Source organism: Danio rerio, chromosome 25, assembly GCF_049306965.1.
Source record: "Danio rerio strain Tuebingen ecotype United States chromosome 25, GRCz12tu, whole genome shotgun sequence".
Classification (NCBI taxonomy): Eukaryota; Metazoa; Chordata; class Actinopteri; order Cypriniformes; family Danionidae; genus Danio; species Danio rerio.
In genome coordinates, this window is record NC_133200.1 from 24,342,687 (window position 1) to 24,357,842 (window position 15,156).

Sequence of the window (15,156 nt, forward strand, 5' to 3'; positions counted from 1 at the left end):
TATACATTTTACAACATTTACACTACAACTGCAAAAGTGTATTTTTAAGCATTTTTGTACTACTCAAAATCAAGTTTCTATTTTCTAATGCATCTAAATATTTCAGCATCTCCTGCCAGTACAAGCACTTTTACAACCGAGTCTCAAACAGCAGAACCTACAAGTAAGTCACATATATGTTGTCTGAACACTATTTCAGAAAGGTTTAACTGTTTTGGTCATTATTTCGGGTATTTAATACCTGATACATTTATTACTGTTATGTACATATGTTTCATTTATAAACTTTAACTGATCTTGCTGTGCAGAATCATTTCCTTGTAACAAAAATGTTTCTGTAAACATGTCAACAAACGTAAGGAAATTATATTTGTTTTATCACAATGTCCCAGCAGCCTCTGCCACAACAAACTCTCCATCAACTGTGTCTCCAACATCAGCTGCTTCAAGTGAGTGTTTAATTTTGGACTTTATTGTTTATTACTTATGGACTATTGTGTGAATATTGTAAAGTGGAAATGAAAATATATCCAGCTTAATTAGTGGTGTACTAAAATAAAATGACACATGGGAAAAAGTGTTGAACACATGAGAAAAGTGAGGTGTGAAAAGACATGGAAAGCTCAGAGAGCAGCTGAAATCTATTAGTTAAAAAACAACCCTGCCCCATGTCAGTGTAAATGAATATTAGCTGCTTCAGTCCCAACACCTACATGACCAGATGATTAAGATTAAACTAGTGTGGACATTTCAGCAAGACAATGCCAGATTTTCTCACTTAAGATGTCTGTTTTCTTAACATTGGATAACCTTTAACACTAACACTAACATGGTCACATGAAGCATGTCTTATCCAAACATAGCAACTTTTGGTCTCCTTCGCTGCTTACTGCCATATATACAGCGTTAGCCATCATCATCATTTCAAGCTGGTCTATAAAAAAATATTGACTTTTGTTTGTTCATTTATTAAATTATTTGTCATAAGAATCAGACATTTGCATACAAAACAAATAGATACATTTAATGTAGAAGCCTAAAATGCTAACAATCAGTATCTTATTGCAGTAACAAAATATGAAACTATATGATAATGGTTTTGTACAGTATAAACAGTGTTTACATGTGAACAATGTATTTGAGCCGTTTATAGTTGAAGTTATATTTTATTCTATTTGTTGGAGTACAACATTTTTCTGGCATGCAGAAGTTTATTTTTAGGCATTTTCTTACACTCAAAATAAAGTTTCTATTTTTTTAATATATTATCTAAATATTTCAGCATCTACTGTCAGTACAAGCTCTTCTATAACTGAGACTCAAACAGCAGAACCTACAAGTAAGAAATATATATGTGGAGTTGTCTAAATGCTTTATCATGAAACCTGTAGTGTATTAAAATTCAAAGCTATGAAATTTTAGAGATATGTTTTAGTCAAAATGAAGTTTCTATTTTTTTTTTTTTAATAAATCTAAAATCTTTCAGCATCTCCTGCCAGTACAAGCTCATCTACAACTGAGACTCAAACAGCAGCACCTACAAGTAAGTAATATATATGTACAGTTTATTGAAAACGGTTGTGATGGAAATTGTAACTTTTTCCTCAAAAATTTCCCAGCAGCCTCTGCTACAACAAACTCTTCATCAACTGTGTCTGCAACATCAGCTCCATCAAGTGAGTTTTTTAGTAATGGACTATTGTGTGAACATTTTAATTGGGAAATTATGAGTATATTTCCAGCTTAGGTAGAGTTGTTGGAATTCTACTGTCTTTATATTAGGACTGTCGTGATATGCTATTTTTGTAAGGGCACTACTCATATGTGAATATCTGTTCATTTTTTAAATACAATGTTTATGATTTTGTGCAATATTATTTCTGTTTTTAATACATCTGTATATTTTAGCATCCCCTGCCAGTACAAGCTTTTCTACAACTGAGTTTCAAACAGTTGAACCTACAAGTAAGTCATAAATATGTACAGTTTTTTAAATACTGTTTTGATGGAAACAGTCTATTTTTTAATCAAAATGTCCCAGCAGGCTCTGCCACAACAAACTCTCCATCAACTGTGTCTCCAACATCAGCTGCTTCAAGTGAGTTTTTTAATTCATGGATTATTAAGTGAACATTCAAATTGGAAAATTATAATTATAAGTCCACCTTAATACGAGGTGTTGGAATTTGAAATTTGAAATTTGTAGCTCAATTTTCCATCCAAATGTTCCAGCAGCTTCTGCCACATCAAACTCTCCATCAACTGTGTCTCCAACATCAGCTCCTTCAAGTGAGTGATTTTATTCATGGACTACTGTGTGAACAGTTTAATGTAGGAATTAAAATATATCTAGCTTAATTAGAAGTTTAATAAAATGAAATGACGCACGGGAAAAGTGTTGAGCACAAGAAGTAAGTGATATGTAAAAAGACATGGAAAGCTCAGGCAGCAGATGAAATCTCTCAGTAGTTATTCAGCAACCCTGCCCCTCGTCAGTGTAAATGAATATTAGCTGCTTCAGTGCCAACACTTACATTACCAGATGATGAAGATGAAACCAGGGTGGACATTTAAGCAAGACAATGACAGATTTTCTATTTACAACATTTACAGTACAACTGCAAACGTGTATTTTTAAGCATTTCAGTACTACTCAAAATTAAGTTTCCATTTTCTAATATATTATCGATATATTTCAGCACTCACTGCCAGTGCAAGCTCTTCTACAACTGAATCTCAAACAGCAGAACCTACAAGTAAGTTTAATATATATGCACAGTTGTCTGAATACTTGTGTGGTGAAAACTAAGTCTATTTATTAATCAAAATGTCCCAGCAGCCTCTGCCACAACAAACTCTCCATCAACTGTGTCTCCAACATCAGCTCCTTCAAGTGAGTTTTTTAAACATGTACAATGGTTAAATTCACCTTTGTTTGTTCATTTATTTATTTTTTTTGTCAAAAATAATCTGACCTTTAGTTACGTTTAATACAGAAGCCTACAATGCTAACAGTGAATATCTCATCACAGTGACAAAGCAGGACACTACATGAAAATGATTTTGAAGAATGTATTTAGGCGTTCATATTCTATTCTAACATTTGTTGCAGTATACATTTTACAACATTTACACTACAACTGCAAAAGTGTATTTTTAAGCATTTTTGTACTACTCAAAATCAAGTTTCTATTTTCTAATGCATCTAAATATTTCAGCATCTCCTGCCAGTACAAGCACTTTTACAACCGAGTCTCAAACAGCAGAACCTACAAGTAAGTCACATAAATGTTGTCTGAACACTATTTCAGAAAGGTTTAACCGTTTTGGTCATTATTTCAGGTATTTAATACCTGATACATTTATTACTGTCATGTACATATGTTTCATTTATAAACTGTAACTGATCTTACTGTGCAGAATCATTTCATTGTAACAAAAATGTTTCTGTAAACATGTCAACAAACGTAAGAAAATTATATTTGTTTTATCACAATGTCCCAGCAGCCTCTGCCACAACAAACTCTCCATCAACTGTGTCTCCAACATCAGCTGCTTCAAGTGAGTGTTTAATTCATTGACCATTGTGTGAACATTTTAATTGGGAAGTGATAAGTATAGGTCCAGTTTAAATAGAGGTGTCTGTCATGACCTATGATATTATATTTTTGTATGGGCTTAATTAATTGATTTTTGCACCTTAATTGATTTTGTGCAATATTGTTTCTGTTTTTAATACATGTGAATACTTTAGCATCTCCTGTCAGTACAAGCTCTTCCACAACTGAGTCTCAAACAGCAGAACCTACAAGTAAGTAATGATATTATAATTTATGTATATAATTTTAATAATCAGCAGTTCGGGTGTTTCAAATCACCTTCTGAGCAATCAAGTATTAGTATCTGGAATAATAAGAAATATGTTCCTGTCATGATGTCCCAGCAGTCTCTGCTACAACAAACTCTCCATCAACTGTGTCTCCAACATCAGCTCCTTTAAGTGAGTTTTTAATTTATGGACTTTATTGTTTATTACTTATAGACTATTGTGTGAATATTGTAAAGTGGAAATGAAAATATATGCAGCTTAATTAGAGGTTTACTAAAATAAAATGACACATGGTAAAAGGGTTGAACACATGAGAAAAGTGAGATGTGAAAAGACATGGAAAGCTCAGAGAGCAGCTGAAATCTATTTGTTAAAAAACAACCCTGCCCCTTGTCAGTGTAATTGAATATTAGCTGCTTCAGTCCCAACACCTAATTGACCAGGGGCCTCATGTATCAAGGCTGCGTACGCACAAAAACTTTGCGTACGCCAGGTTTCATGCTCAGAATCGCTCACGTTTGGATTTAATAACGATAAACTGAATATGGGAATGTGCGCAGCCCCACGCCAGCTGGCGTACGCGTACATTTTTTGTGCGTGTCTGTTTTATTTTCATTGGCGACTCCTAGAGGCAGTTGTGTTAAATTCCTCTCTACAAAGTGTCTGAGCCTTGCAATGGCAGCTGTATGAGACGGGTTCATCTAGCAGGTATATAAGGTTTCCATACCATACAGTTGACCAGCTAAACCTTAAAGCACAATTTGCAGCGGTCTCCTGTTTTCCCAATGTAATCTGAGCTATCTACTGCACGCACATTGCTATAAAGACATTATCTGAAGATGAATTTGCATGCGTGAATCAGAAACATTTCTATTCGATAAATGTGCAAATAAAATATGATGCACAAACTTATTAATGATTCCTACTTGTCTTTCTCGTGATAAAAAGTTGGCAAAATCTGATATGTAGCGGGGGAAAAAAGAAGAAAGAGGTCATCAGACGCTGGATTCGAACCGAGTTCATGCTCGAATGTGTCAAAACATGTTGACATGCGTCTTACAAGGTGCGCCACTTAGACTGTTAAAGTTACTGCAACATTTTACACCTATAAACCACATTATTTCCTTCACTCTTTCCGATATTCAGACCCAACTGTGTTAACCGCATCAGCTAAACTCTCCCACTCTATTTTTTTCTTTTGTTGTTAATTCCGGAGAACAAACTTGCAAATAACACCGCTTTTCTCCGGTCTACCTCCGAAAGCAGCACCTCCAATTCACATTCTGTTCAAAGTTTCTCTTCTTGCTTGCTTTTGTCATTGCTTTTTCGTTGGGTTTTGCCAAAGTAGAGTCATTAGCATATTCATACGGGGGAGGAGGCAGGGAGGGGTTTTGTGCTCGTGCATGTTGCGTTCAGTTTCACGTTCACTCAGATGTACAAAAGAATATGCGTGAGATTCGGCGTACGCAGTGTTTCATATATCTGAATTTTTTTCTGCGTACGCACATTTACAGCTTTGTGCGTACGCAATGTTTTAGTATGATTTCCACGCAAGTCTTCGTACATGAGGCCCCAGATGATTAAGATTAAACTAGTGTGGACATTTCAGCAAGACAATGACAGATTTTCTCACTTAAGATGTCTGTTTTCTTACCGTTGGATAACCTGTAACACTAACACTAACATGGTCACATGAAGCTTGTCTTAGCCAAACATAGCAACTTTTGGTCTCCTTCGCTGCTTACTGCCATATATACAGCATTAGCCATCATCATCATTTCAAGCTGGTCTATAAAAAATATTGACTTTTGTTTGTTCATTTATTAAATTATTTGCCAAAAGAATCAGACATTTGCATACAAAACAAATAGATACATTTAATGTAGAAGCCTAAAATGCTAACAATCAGTATCTTATCACAGTGACAAAATATGAAACTATATGATAATGGTTTTGTACAGTATAAACAGTGTTTACATGTGAACAATGTATTTGAGCCGTTTATAGTTGAAGTTATATTTTATTCTATTTGTTGGAGTACAACATTTTTCTGGCATGCAAAAGTGTATTTTTAGGCATTTTCTTACACTCAAAATAAAGTTTCTATTTCTTAAATATATTATCTAAATATTTCAGCATCTACTGTCAGTACAAGCTCTTCTATAACTGAGACTCAAACAGCAGAACCTACAAGTAAGAAATATATATGTGGAGTTGTCTAAATGCTTTATCATGAAACCTGTAGTGTATTAAAATTCAAAGCTATGAAATTTTAGAGATATGTTTTAGTCAAAATGAATTTTCTATTTTTTTTTATAAATAAATCTAAAATATTTCAGCATCTCCTGCCAGTACAAGCTCATCTACAACTGAGACTCAAACAGCAGCACCTACAAGTAAGTAATATATATGTACAGTTTATTGAAAACGGTTGTGATGGAAATTGTAACTTTTTCCTCAAAAATTTCCCAGCAGCCTCTGCTACAACAAATTCTTCATCAACTGTGTCTGCAACATCAGCTCCATCAAGTGAGTTATTTATGTAATGGACTATTGTGTGAACATTTTAATTGGGAAATTATGAGAATTTTCCAGCTTAAGTAGAGTTGTTGGAATTCTACCGTCTTTATATTAGGACTGTCGTGATATGCTATTTTTGTAAGGGCACTACTCATATGTGAATATCTGTTCATTTTTTAAATACAATGTTTGTGATTTTGTGCAATATTATTTCTGTTTTTTATACATCTATATATTTTAGCATCCTCTGCCAGTACAAGCTTTTCTACAACTGAGTTTCAAACAGTTGAACCTACAAGTAAGTCATAGATATGTACAGTTTTTTTAAATACTGTTTTGATAGAAACAGTCTATTTTTTAATCAAAATGTTCCAGCAGGCTTTGCCACAACAAACTCTCCATCAACTGTGTCTCCAACATCAGCTGCTTCAAGTGAGTGATTTTATTCATGGACTACTGTGTGAACAGTTTAATGTGGGAATTAAAATATATCTAGCATCATTAGAAGTTTAATAAAATGAAATGACGCACGGGAAAAGTGTTGAGCACAAGAAGTAAGTGATATGTAAAAAGACATGGAAAGCTCAGACAGCAGCTGAAATCTCTCAGTAGTTATTCAGCAACCCTGCCCCTCGTCAGTGTAAATGAATATTAGCTGCTTCAGTCCCAACACTTACTGTACATTACCAGATGATAAAGATGAAATTCACTGCCAGTGCAAGCTCTTCTACAACTGAATCTCAAACAGCAGAACCCACAAGTATGTTTAATATATATGCACAGTTGTCTGAATACTTGTGTGGTGAAAACTAAGTCTATTTATTAATCAAAATGTCCCAGCAGCCTCTGCCACAACAAACTCTCCATCAACTGTGTCTCCAACATCAGCTCCTTCAAGTGAGTTTTTTAAACATGTACAATGGTTAAATTCACCTTTGTTTGTTCATTTATTTATTTTTTTTGTCAAAATAATCTGACCTTTAGTTACATTTAATACAGAAGCCTACAATGCTAACAGTGAATATCTCATCACAGTGACAAAGCAGGACACTACATGAAAATGATTTTGAAGAATGTATTTAGGCGTTCATATTCTATTCTAACATTTGTTGCAGTATACATTTTACAACATTTACACTACAACTGCAAAAGTCTATTTTTAAGCATTTTTGTACTACTCAAAATCAAGTTTCTATTTTCTAATGCATCTAAATATTTCAGCATCTCCTGCCAGTACAAGCACTTTTACAACCGAGTCTCAAACAGCAGAACCTACAAGTAAGTCACATATATGTTGTCTGAACACTATTTCAGAAAGGTTTATCCGTTTTGGTCATTATTTCGGGTATTTAATACCTGATACATTTATTACTGTCATGTACATATGTTTCATTTATAAACTGTAACTGATCTTACTGTGCAGAATCATTTCATTGTAACAAAAAGTTTCTGCAAACATGTCAACAAACGTAAGAAAATTATATTTGTTTTATCACAATGTCCCAGCAGCCTCTGCCACAACAAACCCTCCATCAACTGTGTCTCCAACATCAGCTGCTTCAAGTGAGTATTTAATTCATTGACCATTGTGTGAACATTTTAATTGGGAAGTGATAAGTATAGGTCCAGTTTAAATAGAGGTGTCTATCATGACCTATGATATTATATTTTAGTAAGGGCTTTTTTCTTTTTTGAATATCCGTTCTTTTTTAACACAATTTCTGTGATTTTGTGCAATATTGTTTCTGTTTTTAATACATTTTTAATACTCAAACAGTTGAACCTACAAGTATATAACATAGATTTACAGTGTCTGAACAATATTTCTACAATGTTTACCATATTTTTAATGCATTAAATATTTCAGCATCTCATCCCAGTACAAGCTCTTCTACAACTGAGTCTCAAACAGCAGAACCTACAAGTAAGTAATGATATTATAATTTATGTATATAATTTTAATAATCAGCAGTTCGGGTGTTTCAAATCACCTTCTGAGCAATCAAGTATTAGTATCTGCAATAATAAGAAATATGTTCCTGTCATGATGTCCCAGCAGTTTCTGCTACAACAAACTCTCCATCAACTGTGTCTCCAACATCAGCTCCTTTAAGTGAGTTTTTTTTTAAATTCATAGATTATTGTGTGAACATTTCAATAAAAAAATGATAATTATAGGTCCAACTTAATTAGAGGTGGTGGAATTTTGCTGTGTTTGTTTTCTATTATAACATATTTTTGTATGTTAGGGCTCTACTCATTATTAACTTCTGTGATGATTTTATGCAAAATGGTTTAAATGGTTTAATGGTTTTTAATGGTTTAATGTTTTTTTTTAATACTTCTACATTTTATTAGCACCCCCTGCCAGTACAAGCTCCTCTACAACTGAATCTCAAACAGCAGAACCTACAAGTAAGTATTGCATATGTGCAGTTGTCAAAAAAAGATTTATTTTATCTTTGCCATTATGACAGTAAATAATATTTGACTAGATATTTTTCGAGACACTTCTATACAACTTAAAGTGACATTCAAAGGCTTAACTAGGTTAATTAGTTTAACTAGGCAGGTTAGGGTAATTAGACAAGTTATTGTGTAATGATGGTTTGTCTGTAGACTATCGAGAAAAAAATATAGCTTAAAGTTGCTAATAATTTTGTCCCTGAAATAGTTTTAAAAATTTTTTTATCCTATTCTTTTATTCGAGCCAAAAAAAAAAAGACTTTTTCCAGAAGAAAAAATATTATCAGACATAATGTAAAAATTTCCTTGCTCTGTTACACATAATTTGGAAAATATTTTAAAAATAAGAAAACAGTTCGAAGGGGGCTAATAATTCTGACTTCAATTCTATATATGAGCACTATAAAGGTTTAAATTTTTGCTCTTAATGTAAATTGTAAAAAATATTTCTCCAGTTATTTCTAATCATATCTTAGCTCAGTGACAAAAGATTACATATTTGATAATGGTTTTGGGGAAAAAAATGTTAGATCTATTTATAATACATTTAAATATTTTAGCACCACCTACAACTACAAGCCAATCTACAACTCAAACAGCAGAAACTACAAGTGATATATATATATATATATATATATATATATATATATATATATATATATATATATATATATATATATATATATATATATATCCCTTGTAGTTTCTGCTGTTTGAGTTGTAGATTGGCTTGTAGTTTCTGCTGTTTGAGTTGTAGATTGGCTTATATATATAAACTGTTTTTGCAATGCAGAATGTCATAGTAACAAAAACATTCTATAAAAATGGGGAAAGCATTATAATAATTATAATTTTTTATTAAATTGTTCCAGCAGCCTCTGCCACAACAAACTCTCCATCAACTGTGTCTCTAACATCAGCTCCTTCATGTGAGTTATTATTGTATGATCATTTTAATGGAGGACTGATAATTATAGGTCCAGCTTAATTAGAGGTGCTGGAATTCTACTGTTTTTATATTAGGATTTTAAAGATATGACAAATCTTATTTTTAAATATCTATAATTTTTTCAAATACAATTTCTTTGTTTTTGTGGAATTGTATTTTTTGTTTTTAACACATGTAAATATTTCAGCATCTCCTGCATTTACAAGCTCTTCTACAACTGAGTCTCAAACAGCAGAACCTACAAGTAAGTTATATATATGTACATTTGTCTGAACACTATTTCAAGAAAGTTTTACCTTTTGCTGTTAATGTAAATTATTTTAAGCATTACTTCAGCTATTTCAAATCACTTTTTATACTGTTCTATAATATATAAGTATATATAAATGATCTAATATTTATATCAGTAATATGTGTATAATTATAACTCTGCATTACAGAACTGCATTTTATATATTGTGTTATTGTAAGCATAAAAACAACTGTTAAGAAAACTGTGAATCTATTTCTTCATCAAAATGTCTCAGCAGCCTCTGCCACAACAAACACTCCATCAACTCCTTCAAGTGAGTATTTCTGTTCATGGACTTTTCTGTAAACATTTTGTCTAAACACTCCTGTTCTGTTGGTCATTAACAAAAAAAAATATAAAGAAATAAACTACATTCTCACAGTTTACAGTCAAATTTATATATTATCGTATTTACAGTTTTACAATTTACAATTTTATTGCATAGTATATAGTTTAAAATTAGTTATATTCCATTAATATTTCTTGTAGCGTATGATATTATTGTATATAATGGGTCTCATTCACAAACAATGCACGTGCAAAATATGCATACGGACATTTTCATGAATAATTCATGACTCATCAAAACTTTAGTACTAAAATGTATTTTAAATGTACGAAAAATGTCAGGGCAGCACAGTGGGTAGCACAATTGCCTTATAGCAAGAAGGCCGCTGGTTCGAGCCCCGTTTAGGTCAGTTGGCGTTTCTGTGTGGTGTTTGCATGTTCTCCCCCTTCCCGTGTGGGTTTCCTCTGGGTGCTCTGGTTTCTTCCCCACAGTCCAAAGATATGCGGCAAAGGTGAATTGAATGAGCTAAATTGGCCGTAGTGTACAGTATGCGTGTGAATGAGAGTGTATGGGTGTTTTTCTATGATGGGTTACAGCTGGAAGGGCATCTGCTGCATAAAAACAGATGCTGGATAAGTTGAAGGTTTATTCCGCTGTGGCGACTACTGATTAATAAAACCAGCGACCTTCTTACTGTGAGGCGACGCACTGCACCACCCTAATTCATAATTTGACTGTTAATAATTTTCTCTGGATAAGTGGTGCTTTGTAGAAAGCCTTTATATAGAGCCTGTGTGGGCATGTTTAATGCCAATTACTAACTTTGTTCACCTTGATGCTAGTGATGGGAAGTTCGGATCATTTTACTGATTCGGATCTTTGAGTCTCGTTCATCTCGATGAACGAATCTTTTTTCGAGTCATTTCGTTCATTTGGTTCAATTTGCCAAAATATTATTAAAATGTTACGAATTGCTTCCAAACACATCTACAACTAGCCCAAAAGGTTGATCACACGACAAATAAGTCATAAATATATTATTATAAGAAGGAGAAAATAATAATTCAATGTTTAACTGCTCTTTTGTATATGAAGGTATTGTTGTGTCTTTGCTCAGCTCACCTCTTTATGTCTTTAAATGTCAGTGGTTCGTTCACGTTACACTAACAGTCACATATAGGGCCCTATCATACACCCGGCGCAGTGTGGCGCAAGGCATGACGCAGTAGTCTTTTGGTAGTTTCAGCTTGGCGCAAGAGTCGTTTTGAGGCGTTGCGCTACGCTGTTTAAATAGCAAATGCATTAGCGCTCATTTTTGCGCCCATAGGCGTTCTGGTCCAAAAAGGAAGGCGTTCTGAGGCGGAACGCTTTCATTAGACCAAAACTAACCCGGTCTAAACTCCGGCGCAGAGTTGCGCCTCGCTTACGCACTGCTTAATACGCAAAAGAGAGCAATAGGCAAATATCTTTAATGTAAATGTTAAGGATTTATATAGTATATAATAAGAATAGATAAAGAATGTAAATATAAAGGATTAAAATATTACAAAACATATTATTTTCTAGCCTACATAAATATGAGAAACCACTGCTTTTTGAGCACATTTTGCTATTATTATTCATTTATTCATTTGCTGGAAATTAGAACTGAATTTAGAAATAGTTTTGAAATGAATATTTGCGCTTTACAAACAAAATAATTTATTTATAGACTAATTGATGTCTGTGCGTAAAGGTTTCCCTGTCCAAGAGCGAAAGTGAAAGTGATCCATTATCTCTCATTCTCACAGCAGATGCTCTGTTTAACAGTTTTCTGTTAAAAAACTGTCAACTGTTAACTGTTTGCTTGTGAAATGCTCATTTTTTCCACCTAGACTTACTTTGCGTCCTGTAAATAGCGAATGCGCTCTTGGCGCGACGCAGCTGACTTTTAAAGAGAATGGGAGATGAGATTCTAATTGGTTTATTCTTAAAACCCACCTATAACTCATTAAGAAAATAAACTCAACCCTTTTAGAACATGCGCCGCGGCGCAAGGCAGATTTCCCGTCCTTAAATTAGCAAAAACGCGTCCTGACACGCCCTGAAAGCGTTTGCGGCCTGCGTTTTGCGCTCTGCGCATGGACCGTCAAAATAGAGCCCATAATCTTAACCAATGTACACAGTCTGAGCCGATTGGAGCCATGATAATTAGTTCACCTTTCATACCCGAGTACTGGAGAGATGAACGTTTTTTTTAGATAGATTTACTAAGGGAAGGAAGAGTTTAACAACAAACTTATGTGTAAATGCACGTGTTGTAAATTACATGAAAAGTTTTTGTGGGAAGTTCAAATATGCATATAAATATGATAAACATATACAATAATAAGGAAATGAGACCCATTGTCCTGAATTTATGAAACCCATTGTGCTGTTGCTATTGTTTAAATGCATCGTAATATTTCAGCACCATCTGCCAGTGCAAGCTCCTCGACAACCGAGTCTCAAACAGCAGAACCTACAAGTAATAAATATGTACAGTTGTCTGAATACTGTTGTGCATACATGGTTGTTTTATAAACTGCAACTGTTCTTGCAATGCTGAGTTTTATCTTCAGCAAAAATGTTTCTTTAAACATGTCAACACAAGTAAAGTTGAATTATTATTTTTTTTTTGTCAAAATGTCTCAGCAGCCTCTGCTACAACAAACTCTCCAGTAACAGTGTCTCCAACATCAGCTGCTTCAAGTGAGTTTTTTCATTTATGAATTATTGTGTGAACATTTAAAATGTATGCGTGAAATTTGTCTGTGGACATTTTCACCAATAAATCAAGATTCCTTAAATCTTCCATACCAAAATGTATTTTAAATGAATGAAAAAGTTCAAGAACATCTTATACCAAGTGAACACAATAAGCTGAGGCCTTATAAACATGTTTAAAGAACTTTGTGTGAAGAACGTTTGTACATTAAATTATATACAATTTCTGTGACTTTAATACATGCAAATATTTCAGCATCTCCTGCCAGTACAAGCTCTTCTACAGCTGAGTCTCAAACAGCAGAGCTTTCAAGTAAGTAATATATGTGTACTGTAGAGTTGTCTTCATACTATTGTAGTGGAAACTGCTACTTCATTTCTTCATCAAAATGTCCCAGCAGCCTCTTCATCAACTGTATCTCCAACATCAGCTCCTTCAAGTGAGATTTTAAAAATTTCTACATTATTGTGTGAACATTTAAATTGAAAAATTTCATTTATAGGTCCACCTTAATTATAGGTGTTGGAATTATACTGTGTTTTCTGACTGTCATAATAACATTTTGTTTGGGCTCTGCTCATTTTTAAATATCGTCATTAAATGTCTATTCATTTTTAAATATGCATTTTCAGATTTTGTGCAAAATTGTTTATATTTTTTTTAAAATGCATCTACTTTTTTAGCATCTCCAGCCAGTACAAGCTCTTCTACAACTGACTCTCAAAGGGCAAAACCTACAAGTAAGTAAAATATATATAGTCTGAACACTACTTCTGTATAGTTTTATCATTTTGCTCTTGATGCAAATTTTAATTATCATTTCTTCAGGTATTTCAAATCAAATCTTAGCACAGTGACAAAATATGACACTATATGATAACGTTTTTGTGCAAAATGCTCATTTTTGTAGTACTTAAATTTAGAATTTTATTTTTAAATACATCTCAATATTTCAGCACCACCTGCAAGTGCAAGCCCTTTAACAACTCAAGCAGCAGAAGCTACACGTAAGTAATGAATATATACAGTTGTCTGAATACTGTTGTGTATGTATTTTATAAATTTTAACTCAAGCAGAATTTCATAGTAACAAAAGAATCTATAAACATGTCAACAAACATAGGGAAAGCATAATTAGTTTTTTTCTTTTTTTTATTAAAATGTTCCAGCAACCACAACCAACTCTCCTTCAACTGTGTCTCCAACATCAGCTCCTTCTTGTGAGTTATTATTGTATGATCATTTTAATGTGGGACTGATGATTCTAGGTCCAGCTTAAGTAGAGGTACTGGAATTCTACTGTCTTTATATTAGGACTGTAAGGACTAAGCTCATTTTTAAATATCCATAATTTTATTATTTTGTGATTTTTGTGCAATTTTGTTTCTGTTTTTAATCTATACAAATATTTCAGCAATCCCTGCCAGTACAAGCTCTTCTGTAACTGATTCTCAAACAGCAGAACTTACAAGTAAGTCATATATATGTACAGTTGTCTGAACACTATTTCAGGAAAGTTTGACCTTTTCTCTCTTAAAGTAAGTTATAATAGTCAGTATTTCAGGTATTATTAATCAATTCTTGAGTATACTGTTTAAAGTTCTCTGATATTTGTATCATAAATATGTGTATAACAACAACTTGTCTTGCGTTGCAGAACTGCATTTTATATGTTGTGTTATTGTAAGCATGAATACAACTATTAAGAAAACTGTGAATCTATTTCTTCATATTTTCTAAAAATTTGGATGCTGTTAGTCCGGCTTCATTTACAATAAAACAAAGAAAAAAAACAGCATTCTCACAGTTTACAGTTAAATTCATATGTTGTTATTTTAACAGTTCTAGCAGTTGACAATTTCATTGCATTGACAGCATTTTTTTATTGGAAAGATAAAACGTTTCACATACAATGGTATGAAAAAGTGTTTGCCCCTTACTGATTTCTCATTTTTTGCAATATTTCTTATATTTGGTTGATTTTTTTATGTTTATTACAATTTAGTATTTCAGATCATTAAACAATTTTTTTAAAATATTAGTCAAAGATAACAAGTCAACACAT

General features: G+C 33.1%; 1 protein-coding gene across 1 annotated transcript in view; it reads left to right on the forward strand.

Moving 5' to 3' along the window:
* The window catches only part of ptprjb.1 (protein tyrosine phosphatase receptor type Jb, tandem duplicate 1), a 180,342-nt gene that overhangs the window by 21,213 nt on the left and 143,973 nt on the right, over positions 1 to 15,156 (forward strand). The window contains exons 43-78 of the mRNA XM_073943145.1: positions 107 to 163; positions 393 to 449; positions 1,283 to 1,339; positions 1,487 to 1,543; positions 1,623 to 1,676; positions 1,909 to 1,965; positions 2,045 to 2,098; positions 2,233 to 2,289; positions 2,700 to 2,756; positions 2,840 to 2,893; positions 3,219 to 3,275; positions 3,508 to 3,561; positions 3,755 to 3,811; positions 3,944 to 4,000; positions 5,966 to 6,022; positions 6,169 to 6,225; positions 6,302 to 6,358; positions 6,591 to 6,647; positions 6,728 to 6,781; positions 7,193 to 7,246; positions 7,571 to 7,627; positions 7,856 to 7,912; positions 8,217 to 8,273; positions 8,406 to 8,462; positions 8,708 to 8,764; positions 9,688 to 9,744; positions 9,952 to 10,008; positions 10,292 to 10,330; positions 12,795 to 12,851; positions 13,019 to 13,075; positions 13,347 to 13,403; positions 13,492 to 13,530; positions 13,775 to 13,831; positions 14,048 to 14,098; positions 14,261 to 14,311; positions 14,506 to 14,562. Of these exons, the coding sequence (XP_073799246.1) occupies positions 107 to 163; positions 393 to 449; positions 1,283 to 1,339; positions 1,487 to 1,543; positions 1,623 to 1,676; positions 1,909 to 1,965; positions 2,045 to 2,098; positions 2,233 to 2,289; positions 2,700 to 2,756; positions 2,840 to 2,893; positions 3,219 to 3,275; positions 3,508 to 3,561; positions 3,755 to 3,811; positions 3,944 to 4,000; positions 5,966 to 6,022; positions 6,169 to 6,225; positions 6,302 to 6,358; positions 6,591 to 6,647; positions 6,728 to 6,781; positions 7,193 to 7,246; positions 7,571 to 7,627; positions 7,856 to 7,912; positions 8,217 to 8,273; positions 8,406 to 8,462; positions 8,708 to 8,764; positions 9,688 to 9,744; positions 9,952 to 10,008; positions 10,292 to 10,330; positions 12,795 to 12,851; positions 13,019 to 13,075; positions 13,347 to 13,403; positions 13,492 to 13,530; positions 13,775 to 13,831; positions 14,048 to 14,098; positions 14,261 to 14,311; positions 14,506 to 14,562 (1,986 nt within the window). The remainder of the gene's footprint in view (positions 1 to 106; positions 164 to 392; positions 450 to 1,282; positions 1,340 to 1,486; positions 1,544 to 1,622; positions 1,677 to 1,908; positions 1,966 to 2,044; positions 2,099 to 2,232; positions 2,290 to 2,699; positions 2,757 to 2,839; positions 2,894 to 3,218; positions 3,276 to 3,507; positions 3,562 to 3,754; positions 3,812 to 3,943; positions 4,001 to 5,965; positions 6,023 to 6,168; positions 6,226 to 6,301; positions 6,359 to 6,590; positions 6,648 to 6,727; positions 6,782 to 7,192; positions 7,247 to 7,570; positions 7,628 to 7,855; positions 7,913 to 8,216; positions 8,274 to 8,405; positions 8,463 to 8,707; positions 8,765 to 9,687; positions 9,745 to 9,951; positions 10,009 to 10,291; positions 10,331 to 12,794; positions 12,852 to 13,018; positions 13,076 to 13,346; positions 13,404 to 13,491; positions 13,531 to 13,774; positions 13,832 to 14,047; positions 14,099 to 14,260; positions 14,312 to 14,505; positions 14,563 to 15,156) is intronic.